General features: G+C 43.7%; 1 protein-coding gene across 3 annotated transcripts in view; it reads right to left on the bottom strand.

Annotated features, from left to right (window-relative positions):
- acad9 (acyl-CoA dehydrogenase family, member 9) overlaps positions 1-13,239 on the bottom strand; it is a 79,490-nt gene that overhangs the window by 29,014 nt on the left and 37,237 nt on the right. For all 3 annotated transcript variants that reach the window (XM_069939819.1, XM_069939820.1, XM_069939818.1), the window contains 5 exons: positions 12,501-12,620; positions 7,471-7,599; positions 6,395-6,474; positions 4,049-4,175; positions 2,913-2,990 (listed from right to left, as the gene is read on the bottom strand). In XM_069939819.1, coding sequence (XP_069795920.1) covers positions 2,913-2,990; positions 4,049-4,175; positions 6,395-6,474; positions 7,471-7,599; positions 12,501-12,620 — 534 coding nt within the window. The remainder of the gene's footprint in view (positions 1-2,912; positions 2,991-4,048; positions 4,176-6,394; positions 6,475-7,470; positions 7,600-12,500; positions 12,621-13,239) is intronic.

Below are 13,239 nucleotides of genomic sequence, written 5' to 3'. Positions count from 1 at the left end.
CTTTCTTAAATCTAGAAAAAAAATCAGGTCATACTATTCACCAGATCCTATTCACCAGATCCTCGGGATAGGCTGCTTAGTTGTTTTTTTTTAATATATGTATAAAATATTATAAATATTTATCTGTTTTCTTTGTTAGGAGAAATATTTCTAATATGTCACATTTTCACACTTTGGAATTTATATGATACTTATACTATGTAGACTTGGACCACATTTTAATTGTGTTATTTCTATTCTTCTGCTGTGTATATTATGAAATGTTAATAAAAAGATTGAAAAAGAAAGAAGACGTCATACACAATTGAGATTCCTTTTCCTGCAGGCGAGGCAGAATTACCACTTATTTATTGCGCAAAAAAACTGTACACACATGCAAACAAATAAAGAACCGTAAGCAGATAACGAAAGCAATCCGACAATACAGGGAGAATTTAAATAAATCAATAAAGTTCACTGATTGAGTTTGTTGTTGAGGAGTCTGATGGTGGAGGGGTAGCAGCTGTTCCTGAACCTGGTGGTGCAAATCTTGTGGCAACGACACCTCTTTCCTGATGAGAACAGAGCGTGTGAATTCTTGATGACTGCTGCTGCTCTCCGACTGCAGTGTTCCGTGTAGATGGTCTCGATAGTGGGACGGTTTTGCCTGTGATGTCCTGGGCTGTGTCCACGACATTTTAGAGGGTTTTATGCTAAAGAGTATTGGCATCCCCATACCAGACTGTGATGCAGCAGTCAGCACACTTTCCACCACATATTTGTAGAAGTTTGCCAGGGTTTCTGGTGTTATACCAAACCTCTGCAAACTCCCAAGGAAGTAGAGACACTGGCGTGCTTTCTTCACGATGCCATTAATGTGTTGAGTCCAGGAAAGATCCTCCGAGGTAGTGAAGATAGAACTTAAATTTGCTCACCCTCTCCACCTCTGATCCCCCAATGATCATACACCTTTGGGTTTTCCCTTCCTGAAGTCACCTCTGGTTTTCTGAATAGACAATGATCTCCAAACACTACCTCACTTTTCTCTTGCACTAATTATTTATTCTTAAATAGTGAATTTGTGGAAATTTACAGCAATTTCTGCACCTTCACTCCTGGTGCAAAACAACAAATTTCATGTCAAATAAACCTGATTCTGATATCGTTATACAATTCGTTCATAAAGATAACAAACTACATGGACTCAGCTCCAATCCCCATGACATGCCACTGATTACAGGTCTCTCCACCAGCACCCTAGGACTCAAGGTTTTAAAATGATTGATAAAATTCAGTGATGCAGTATGTGCTGGAAGTCAATCATGATTCATGTGGAGACGGAAAGAGAATAGACGATGGAAGAAAATATCTGAAGGGTACAGGTTTCTGTAACCTCAGTAAAATTCAGCAAACTACTATGTTTTCCCTCACCACATCATATCAGACCACACCACATACTATCACCAGATCATATCACCAATAATACTGCCACTTTTCTAAAAAAAAAACTGCAAAACCAAGTGGAATTGAGCACAGAAAAATAAAGCAAATGTTCGGACAAGAAAACCAGGAGCAAGAGAGGAAACAATATTGAGACTGGATCAGAACTTGCAGATAAAGGAAAAAGTAGACAATACCTATTCTTAGCTCATTTTGTTGGTAAGGAAGGTTGTTTCTAATAAACCCTGGAACTTCTCTACAAAACCATTGTGAGAGTATCATCAGTGGGTCAGTGTGCCAGAAAACAAACATCTCCTTCTTGAGGCAGTTTAGGATTGGGCAATAAGGTGCTGCCCAGATCAAAAATAAATTTCACAATAATTCACAAGGCTACGCCTCAACAATCCCACTCACAAGATGGCTGAAAATACAAAACGTGGTCTAGTTTTGTCACCTGTCAAAGACTTGCAATTCTTATCAATATTGTTGATAACACTGGACAATGAAGATTTTGCTTCCTGAACACCTTCAGGCTTATTTTATAGATTTTGGGCTGATCATGAAAATCGCCTTAAAATTTTCCGATCACATACCTTTTTTTAAAAAGATATAACTGCTGAAGATCCAGCTGCGCTGGATGGGTCACGTCTCCAGAATGGAGGACCATCGCCTTCCCAAGATCGTGTTATATGGCGAGCTCTCCACTGGCCACCGTGACAGAGGTGCACCAAAGAAAAGGTACAAGGACTGCCTAAAGAAATCTCTTGGTGCCTGCCACATTGACCACCGCCAGTGGGCTGATAACGCCTCAAACCGTGCATCTTGGCGCCTCAGTTTGGCGGGCAGCAACCTCCTTTGAAGAAGACCGCAGAGCCCACCTCACTGACAAAAGGCAAAGGAGGAAAAACCCAACACCCAACCCCAACCCACCAATTTTCCCCTGCAACCGCTGCAATCGTGTCCGCCTGTCCCGCATCGGACTTGTCAGCCACAAACGAGCCTGCAGCTGACGTGGTCTTTTTACCCCCTCCATAAATCTTTGTCCGCGAAGCCAAGCCAAAGAAAAAAAATAACCTTCAGTTGAACTAACACAATGTGTCAGCATTATTATGTGATTAAGCATATAATAAAAGTTAATTTAATGCTTCCTACATGATTCAGCAAATCTGACATTATCTTGAAGTTCTCCATCATAATCTTTTGAAAAAAATTGTTGTCCAGTGTATTCAGAGGCATTCACAACTGTTTGGATTCACAACTTGCAAATTCGCAACTGTTGTCAGTTATGACAGCAAGTGGAAAACTGTCAGCATTCCCCACGGGATTTGGCACAGTATTTTTCAAATTAAGAGTCACAAATTCTAGAAGTATGTACTTTTCACAGAAGATAATTTTGTGATGAAGATGTCACAAATCCAGCTTCACCTTTTACTTCTTACAGTCAATTAAACATTTTCTTAACAATGACCACAAAGAATGTATTGTTTCATTACCTTGCCATATCGATACAATAGATTTTCCACTGTGGCACCCAAAGAGTACACATTCTCCTCCAATTTTTTGGTGCTGGTCTATAAGAAAACAAAATTAAATCATTCCTCTTATCCTATTTTGATTTCCTCTAATCATCCTGCATTAGTTTTTTTTACTAATTTCATATCATACATCTGCAAAGTTTTCTAAGGGGTGCTTTGTAAAATGTCTAAATTAAATTTTGCATGACAGTTAATTCATCATTTGGTTAATGGAACTGCTTATGCAAAAATGTACCTGCTCCTCCCCTCAGTGCTTTATCCTGTCAAACATTTTTCCCCTTTTGGGCTATATATGACTGAAACCCAACCCACAGTTCATTTAAATTCTAATTAAAATCCACACCTTGTCTTAAATATTTGTCGCTTAAGATTAAACTACTAACACATCCTCAGTTTAAATTTTAGAGTTAGTGATTTTGATCAGCAAAACAAAGTAAAGCCAATAATTCGACTTGATAGAAGAGACTTTAGGTTGTAAATTTTGTGGATCAAAATATATATTTTACTCTCAGACATCTCCCTGTGCAGAAGCATATGTACATATAACCATATAACAATTGTACTACGGAAACAGGCCATCTCAGCCCCTCTGGTCCGTACTCATTTAAGTGATCTCCCTGTCCATAATCCTCCAATCCCCTCACATCATTTACTCATCCAACCTTCTCTTAAATGACAAAATTGACCCTGCTGCAACCAACTCTTCCAGAAGGTCATTCCACTCAGCCACCACTCTGAGTGAAGAAGTTCCCTCTCATGTTACTTCTAAATTTTTGCCCCCTAATCCTTAACTTAAGCCCCCACGTTCTAATCTCACCTACCCTCAAGGGGAAGAGCCTATTCACATCTACTCTGTCTATTCCCCTCATAATCTTAAATACCTCTATCAAATCCCCCCCTCAGCCTTCTACGCTCCAATGAATAAAGACCCACGCAAACAATAATTTTGTTTTCCAAGAATTTAAATCTTCAATTCTGTAATTTGCTTGACACTCTGCTTTGCATGCCAAATATGATCTTATTAATGTTTGCAGTCCAAAGAAACAATACTTCATATATTTGCACCAGAAATTGTGACTTATATGAATAATTACCTCTAAACTGGGATGCACTACACCATTTTTGCCTGTGAGGCCATAATCCACCTTTGTGGTCAAAAAATCTCCTATTTTTTTCCCCAGAATCTCCAACACAGTTCCGATATTTCCCTTTTTCATCTCTCTGGAAGCAAACAGAAAATATCAAAAAAGCTTCATTGCTTACAAGTTACTTTTGAAATGGATTTCATATATTTTATATAGTTATGTAACTGAAATTGCAAACACCCTTCACAATATAAACTGGAAATGAGATACATAACTAGAAAAATCACATTGCTGGTGTTAAAGGCTGAAGATTTTGATTCTGCTACAATTTTGCTCTGCAAAGTTTAAGGTAGCCTGAAGAGCCATCAGAAAGTCACAATTTCTAACAATGCAGAAAACATTAATTTTGCACAAATTGTTAGAGCAGATATATTCTCAAACCCAGAAGATTTCACCCCTAGATTTATAGCTCAAAAACTATCAACAAAATTACTGCTAATATCATTGGAAATATTCCAAGTTACCAAAAATGTCTACTAAAGCCATAAAATGAGCAAAAAGCTTCAGGGAATTAGATATGCATATTCACATAAAAAGTTTAGGTTTATAGTTATCTTCTCATTTTGTTATTTGTGCTCAGACTGCTTCTGTTCATGCGACAGACCCACGAATGCAATGCCAGCTCCAGCTCCAACAGTCATTAAGTTTGCAGATGACATGGCAATAGTTGGCGCCATCAGCAACAATGAGTCAAAATATAGGAGGTGGAAAATCTTGTGAAATGGTGCGACAATATTGACAAGACAAAGGAGATGATTGAGGACTTCAGGAGGACCAGGAATGATCACCCTCCACTGCACATTAATAGCTTGGTAGTGGAGAGCACCACATTCAACAAAGTCCACTAAACTAGTCACCGATCCTGGACAACATCTCCCTCTTATCAGGAAGGCGCAACAGTGACTGCACTTCCTTAAAAGGCTGAGGTGGGCAAGGCTAATGGCCACCATTCTGTCAACTTTCTACAGGAGCTCTACAAAGAGTGTTCTAGCTGGGTGGTGCCGGAGAGCATCAGATCGAAGGTCAATCCAATGGACCCTAAAAGCGGCAGAGAGGATCTCTAGCATCTCCACCCTCCCCCCACCAATGTGATTTAGCAGGATCATTGTTTAAAGAGGGCTAGCAAAATCAGAAAGGACCCCTCAACACCCAAATGCAGCATCTTCCAGCTACTCCCGACGCGAAAGAGGTTCAGAAGTATTAGAGCCAGAACCACCTGTCTGAGGAACAGCTTCTTCCCACACGCAGTGAGGCTGTTGAACTGCAACAACCAATCTCCAAGATTCTACTATTTATTATTTATATTAATATATGCATCCGTGTAGAGAAAGAGTGTGTGCATGTGTGTCAAATTTGCACTGTAAGCCAGAGAACACCGTTTTGTCAGGTGTACTGGTACAATCAGATGATAAATACACTTCAATTTGAATTACAAGAATAGGGATCAAAACCCAAAGATTTTAAAGAGCATTTCTTCCTGTACAAATAATTTTTAAGATATCTTATCAGGGTTTTCACAGGGTAGCTGAAAATTCAGAGACGTAAGCTGTTCATAGCTTGGAAAGCTGTAAAATCTGAGATAAGAACATTTACTATCCCCAGAAAAATATTCTCACTATTAATATGAATCAACACAAACATATATTATCCTCAAATACGGCTATTTTTGAAGCAATACTTTCAGTGAAATTTAAGTTACTGGAAAAGGAAAGCATTTGAATGTACGCAGGTCTGTGGTACTCTCAAACCACATGTGCAGCTGGAAAGTTCCAACCATTTATTGGATATCTTAGCCTTGATGTCTCAAACACCTGCTTACTCCACCCATTGATCTTAAACATGACCATTTAAAGAACAACTCAAATTCTTTATTTTGTTTTGCAATTTCTTCTGGGAAAAGTTTCAATTGTTGATTCAATTTAAATAGGAAACACTAACACTTTGGTTTATAGTTGCAAATCCCAAATCAAGAGAGAATTAAATCCTCTTCCAGAAGGTTCACTGTTTTGCTCAAAAGCAAACTTGAGATTTTGCCTCAAACTTTAGCTTAACACGAGTTCTTCAATTCTACTGCAAATACACTCAAGTTACAGAATATCAATGCTTTAAATACATTCTAACTATAAGGCAAGGGCTCAGTAAGCTATCAACAGTCCTGGTACAGTCAAAGATCCAGACAGGACTGGTGGGTTGAATCAGTAACTGAATAGTAGGCTATGGGAGTGGGGGATTATTTGAGATGTAATTTTGGGAGCAATCTTTGAAACAAAAAAAAACACCTTTGGTCCAACTTACTTTACTTTTCCAGTAAGTATTTTTCCTGCATGCTGTAATCCAGTCAAGCCCACATACATCCGTAGAATTTCATTAGTTCCCTGCAATATATAAATAGAATGGAAGCCTTCAGTTATAGATTGAAGACATCAATTGTGCTTACTTGGCTGCATTTGTTAATCCCATAGAACAAGCACTTTATTCATTATTTTAGTCGTGCGAAAGAGCCAAATATCACAATTTGTTGATTTTCTTTTATAGATTGAAGACATCAATTGTGATTACTTGGCTGCATTTGTTAATCCCATAGAACAAGCACTTTATTCATTATTTTAGTCGTGCAAAAGAGCCAAATATCACAATTTGTTGATTTTCAGGATCACATCCAGCGAATTCATCATGCAGCTGCCAAACACAATAGCCATATAAATGAACCAAGTGATTCTTCTATTCATCATTAAATATATGCATACTGTATTCAACAACAGGTGCAATCAGTGAATGGCCTAACCAAAGAGATTTGCCTTCTTCATCAGGCCTTAGAAATTTTAAGGTGCAGTTAAAATATTAATCCCTGGTGATTTAACAAAAAATTAAAGTTTGTATATTTCTTGAAACAAGCTAATTATATTAATCCCACAATGTTTTTTTTAATCATAGCTCAATCTGCATTGGATCACAGCACTGGACTATAAACTGTTGAATGAATTAAGGAAGGTATTGTTTCTTTGAAGCAGAATTTTTAAATGAAATTAAGCTATTGGTAGATTGCAAGTTCTTTTTACAGAGTATAATTATGCTTGAAGAAAACAAAAAGATAAAACTCAGGTTTGTGAGGAACTCAGATTTGTTACGAAGGTTGCTTGGAAACACAATTACACATCGACCACAACAAACCAGCATGGAGCTGAAATCAACTGAAATAACAAATACAAAAAAATCAAAAATTAACTCAATTTATTATAGCTGATAAAATCCACTGAAATATCCTATGGTGTACGAAGATTCTTTCCAAGTTACATTTCATTTCACCACATGCTTCATTGTTGCTTGTTATAATTAAATTTACTATCCAAACAAATTAATGTTTATCTTACCTCAAAAATCATAAGAATTCTGCTGTCCCTGAGGAATCGTTCATAAGGGTAATCTTTCATATAGCCAAGGCCCCCCAGAATCTGCAGAGCTTCACTTATGCACACCCACGTCCCCTCAGAACTGAAAATCTGGTCCACAAAGTAACTCAATTAGAAATCATTGAATGCCACACTAAATAAAGTTAATTACTCATTAATTAGTTACATTATCTACAAGAAAAAACAGTGTACTGTGGCAGTGTGAGCAGTGGAAGAAACACAGCCACCACATTGAGGGTCATTAATGAGTTTTTAATTCCAATTCAGCCTGCCCCTTTAAGGGCAGTATGCGCTCAGTCACCTGGTGCATTGTGACATCATAATCGCTGCCCAGGGTGTGGGCTGGAAGGGATGCTGGAGTCAGAGAGAAACCTTTGACGATGCCATTTCCCCATGGGTGCCCCGCCTCGTGGTGATACAAGCGGGGCCGGTTCGCCATGAGGATGTGCGCCGCCACACAACCACCCCCCCCCCCCATATCCTGCTATGCGTCCCGACGCTTTGGCGGCCAGCCCCGGCGCTTGGGTGCAGCCGTCTGCACCAGCTGTGATAAGTCCAGATGGGCTGCCTTCAGGCGGTCCACCGTAAAACATTCCTCTCTCTCACCAAAGTCCAGGGTGAAAGTTCCGCCAGACCGGTGCAAGACTTTGTATGGCCCCTCTTACGGTCCCTTTGCATGAAAACGAACCGGGCCGAGTCGAGCTCTTTGGCGAGATGAAATGGCCGGGTGCCGTGGCGTGCCGGGGGTGGGGGAGCTAGGGAAGCCAGTTGCCTGCGTAGGTCCGCCAGCAGGTTTTTGTCAATGGCCGTGGCGTCAGGGTCTGGGGCAAAAAGCTCATCCGGCAGGGAAAGTGGTGCGCCATAGACCATCTCCGCTGCTGAAGCTTGCAGGTCCTCCTGGGGTGCTGTCCTATCCCATCCGCCCAGTCTGGTCCAGAGAGTCTGGCCATAAGCGATGCCTTCAGGTGCCTGTGGAACCTCTTCACCAACCCATTGGACTGCGGGTGATAAGCTGTGGTGTGGTGGAGTTTGACCCCCAGAAGCTATGCCATCTGAGTCCACAGGGCAGTCCTGAACTGCGCCCCTCTGTCACTAGTGATGTGCGCCAGGACTCCGAAACGGGCGATCCATTAACTGATCAGAGACCTGGCGCACGTCTCCGCGGAGGCCTCCTTAATCGGGATGGCTTCCGGCCACTTTGTGGCCCAATCCACCACCATAAGGAGATAACGAGCCTCCTTGGACACCAGCAGGGGCCCGATGACATCAACGTGGATGTGTTGAAATCTGCGAACTGCCGGGTTGAAGTTCTACATCAGGACTCACGTGTGTCGCTGGACCTTGGAGGTCTGGCACCTGGTACAGTTCCTGGCCAGTTCCGCCACCTTCTTCTTTAGCCCGTGCCACACAAACCACTCCGCCACCATCTGCACAGTTGTCTTTACCGCTGGGTGAGCGAGGTTGTGGATCAGACTGAAGACCTTCACCCTCCAGTGTGGCGGGACCACCGGGTATGGCATGCCTGTTGAAACATCACAGAGCAATGCGTCTAGGCTGCTGGGCACCTGGACATCCTTGAGTTTGAGGTCCGAGATGGCAGTCCGCAAGGCCTGTGTCTCCGCATCGTTCCTCTATGCCTGAGCCAGTTGCTCATAATTCAGGTGCGAGAGTGTTGATGGATGGACGGGAGAGCGCATCTGTCACTACATTGTCCTTATTGGCCCTGTGTCAGATGCGAACTCAGACACGTATGAGAGGTGGCGCTGCTGTCTGGTGGACCACTGATACTTGGCCATCGCCAGTGTTTGAGTGAGGAGCTTGTGATCCGTGAAGGCTGTGAACGGCCTGCCCTCGATGAAGTAGTGGAAATGGCGGATGGCCAAATACAGCGCCAGGAGTTCCCGGTCGAAGGTGCTGTATTTGAGCTCCGGCGGGTGCAGCTGCTTGCTGAAAAAGGCCAGCAGGCGCCATTGTCTATCGAGCCACTGTTCCAGAACCACCCGCCCCACTGCCGTAGCTGAGGCGTCCATGGAGAGTGCTGTGTGTGCCTCCGGCCGCCGGTTTAGCAGCAGCATGGCACTGGCTAGACCCTCCTTTGTCACAATGAAAGCCCCGTCCACCACCTCTGACCACAATGAAGTTTTTTCTTTGGTGACCATGAGTGTGAACAATGGGTGCGTGGTGCGCGCGGCTCCGGGGATTAAACAATGGTAAAAGTTCACCATCCCCACGAACTCTTGAAGGCTTTTCAGGGTGGAGGGTTTGGGGAATCGTTGAACAGCCGCTACCTTCTCCGGCACCGGCGTGGCCCCAGCCGCTGAAATGGTGTGCCCCAGGAACTGGAGGGACTCCTTGCCGAACTGGCATTTGGCCATGTTGACTGTGAGGCCGAAGTCCGCCAGCCGGTCAAAGAGTGTGCAGAAGTGGGCTTTGAGTTCGTCGTGGTTGCAACTGGCAATGAGAATATCGTCCAGGTAAATGAACACGAAGTCCAGGTCTTTTCCAACCGCGTCCACAAGGCGCTGGAACGTTTGGGCCACGTTCTTTAGACCGAAGGGCATACGCAAGAACTCAAAGAGGCCGAAAGGGGTGATAATGGGCGTCTTAACCACGTCGTCTGGATGCACTGGGATCTGATGGTATCCCCGCACGAGGTCAACTTTGGAGAAGACCTGTGTGCCGTGGAGGTTGGGGGAGAAGTCCTATATGTGGGGCACTGGGTACCTGCCGGGGGTGGTTACGTCGTTCAACCGACGGTAGCTCCCGCGTGGTCTCCAACCCCCGGACGATTTCGGGACCATATGGAGCGGCAATGCCCAGGCGCTGTCCGAGTACTGGACGATTCCCAGTTCCTGGAGCCTGGAAAGCTCCTCCTTTGCCTGCTGCAGCTTCTCGGGTGACAGCCATCTGGGTCTAGCATGCAGCGGGGGGCCCTGTGTGGCGATGTGGTGGAAGACCCCATGCTAGGGCAGGGTGGCATTGAACAGTGGCTCTAAGATGGCAGGGAATTCGTGGAGGATCTCGTCGAACTCATCGCTGGCGGCTATGGCGGCGATTTCAGGCCTGTGGGCTTCTGCTGTGTCCAGTAGGGTGGAGTGGAACGCTCGGGCATTGACCAGCCTTTTGCCCTTCATGTCAACCAGTAGGCTGGGAGCTCTGAGGAAGTCGACCCCTAACAGCGCGGTGCCCACAGAGGCTAGGACGAACCTCCAGTGGAACGTCTTCCCGATCTGGATCTGTGTCCTGTGGGTGCCATAGGTCCTGATGGTGGAGCTGTTGGCTGCCCGCAGGGATGGACCTTGAGATCGGGTGTGAGTCTCTAATGCTGTGGGGGGGGGGGGGGGGGGGGGGAAAGGATGATGAGTTCAGCCCGTGTCCACCAGGAATCGGCAGCCGGTGGATCTGTCCGTCACATGAAGGAGGCTGTTTGTGTGGCCAGCCGTCGCAGCCATCAACGGCAGCTGGCCTGGTCATTTCCCTGAAACCCGCAGGGCTGATGGCACTTATGGGCTGCGCTCCCCATCGCTGGTGGTAGAAACACCAGGTCGACTGGTCCTCCTCTGGCATTGTCTTGGGTGGCTTGCGGTCAGCTGGCTCCTGGTCATGCCACCTGGTTGAGGGCTGCCTTGTTATCCCTCTTCGTGCGCCAGAGGGCATCCGCACAGGCTGCTGCTCTCCTTGGGTTCAAGAAGTCTCATCTGTGAGGAGCAGCTGGATGACCTCCAGCATCAGGAATATCTGGCGGAAGAGAAAACAAGGCTTGTGGTCTTCTGCCAGGGCCAGCATTTCATCCATCAGCGCCGATGGACTATGGTCCCCAAGCCCATCTAGGTGAAGGAGCCTAGAAGCCCGTTGCTGGGGAGTTAGCCCACAAGTTCCAAGCTGCAGGTCTTTGAGGGCAGTGAACTTGCCCGTAGCTGGGGGTGGTGGATGAAGTCGTCCACCCTCACTACCATATCTTGGTCCAGAGCACTCACGACATGATAAAACATCATGGCTTCTGAGGAGATGTTGCGAAGTTGAAATTGTGCTTCCGCCTGCCCGAACCACATTCTTGGTCAGTGGGACCAAAAGGGGTGGGGGGGGGGGGGGAGATAGCTTGATGGAGACAGCGTTAACCTCTGCTGAATCTATAGTGTTTTGAGTCCAAAAAAAATGTCTTGGCTTGTCGGGGTCACCAGTGTGGCAGTGTGAGCAGTGGAAGAAACACAGCCACCACGTTGAGGGTCGTTAACGACGGGTTTTATTCCAATTCAGCGCGCCCCTTTAAGGACAGCATGAGCTCAGTCACCTGGTGCATTGTGACATCATAATCGCTGCCTAGGGTGCGCGCTGGAAGGGATGCTGGAGTCAGAGAGAAACCTCTGACGACGCCATTTCCACAAGTGGGGCCGGTTCGCATGAGGATGTGTGCCGCCACAGTACACAATTTTATTTTGGATCACAACTGAAATCTACAGGCATTTTGGATTCCATAATAACTGAACACATTAACAATTATGGTTCTTTGTAAAGCTAAGACTTTATTTTTAAGGAAGATAAGATTCCCTTGGCATCATACTGCATACAGTAAAGAGTTTATTGGTTGAAGAATTTAAAGTTCCCTTTATAATATAACAAGCATTCAATTCAGTATTTCATTCTTACCGAACATTAGTTTTTAAAATATCATCCACTGTCACCTGCAACTTCAGGAAAATGCGAGTAATATTTTTATTGCAAAGCTTGGCAAAGAACATTTCATTTAAATCCACACATGATTAATCCAGTTATAGAATGCATATTTTGTCATTACATGCAGTTGACAACTTACAGAGCATATTTCTTTTCTAAATGTTGACAAGTGATAAACTTAATTACTATTTCTTACACTTAATCCAATTCTAAAACACCGGTAAAACAATTTTTAGCAACACTAGATACTTTTCCTACTCAAATATCAACAATTACAACTGCATAGTTGAACATTATTTTGATTGTTATTTCATTACCTTCACCATAGCTGCTTCCAGAGAACAGTCTGGCTCTCCAGGTCGGTCCATCATCCCTGCGGTCAAGTAAGCCATGCTTTCCATTACGTATGCTTTCAAAGCCATCAGAGCAAACTTCTCCTAGAAAAAAATGCAACTTCTATTAAACTGATTAGATATATTCAGATAATGAGCTGGATTGTGCTCAATCTGACTTCCTGGTTTCTCCCTATGGACATCAAACTTGCATTCATCATTCATGGCTCTCATAGTGGATCAGCCTGGAGGCGTGCTTGCTGTGGCTGTCTATCCAGAGAGATCCTATGTTTATGCCATATACTCAAACCAGCCTGATACTGGGCTCAGGGGTTGGCCTAGCAGAAGGGCAAGAGATCAGATTCAATGAATTCCCACTCAATTACATCATCTTTGTTTTGATGTATCTATGTGAAACACTGGCCAAAGGTAAATTAATTTCAGTTATTCTTCTTAATGTATCCCAAACACTGCTCGCAACCTTGAAGTACAAGAAGGAGGATCCTTAAAACCAATTATTCAGCAACTAGTTCAAAAAAGTCAAATAAATAATTCAAAAATTACAGGTACAATAAACTAACCAATTAGCTCTGTTCCTAGGTATTTTAAAGTGTTCCAAAAATGCTGATATAAATTTCACACTTTGTGGATTTGGCAATGATAAATTTACATATGTTTAAAGAACATGTAACATTACAGATCAATACAGGCCGTTCCACCATTG

Source organism: Narcine bancroftii, chromosome 5 (assembly GCF_036971445.1).
Source record: "Narcine bancroftii isolate sNarBan1 chromosome 5, sNarBan1.hap1, whole genome shotgun sequence".
Lineage (NCBI taxonomy): Eukaryota > Metazoa > Chordata > Chondrichthyes > Torpediniformes > Narcinidae > Narcine > Narcine bancroftii.
Note: the sequence above shows the minus strand (reverse complement) of the source record. Positions and strands in the feature narration are given on the sequence as shown.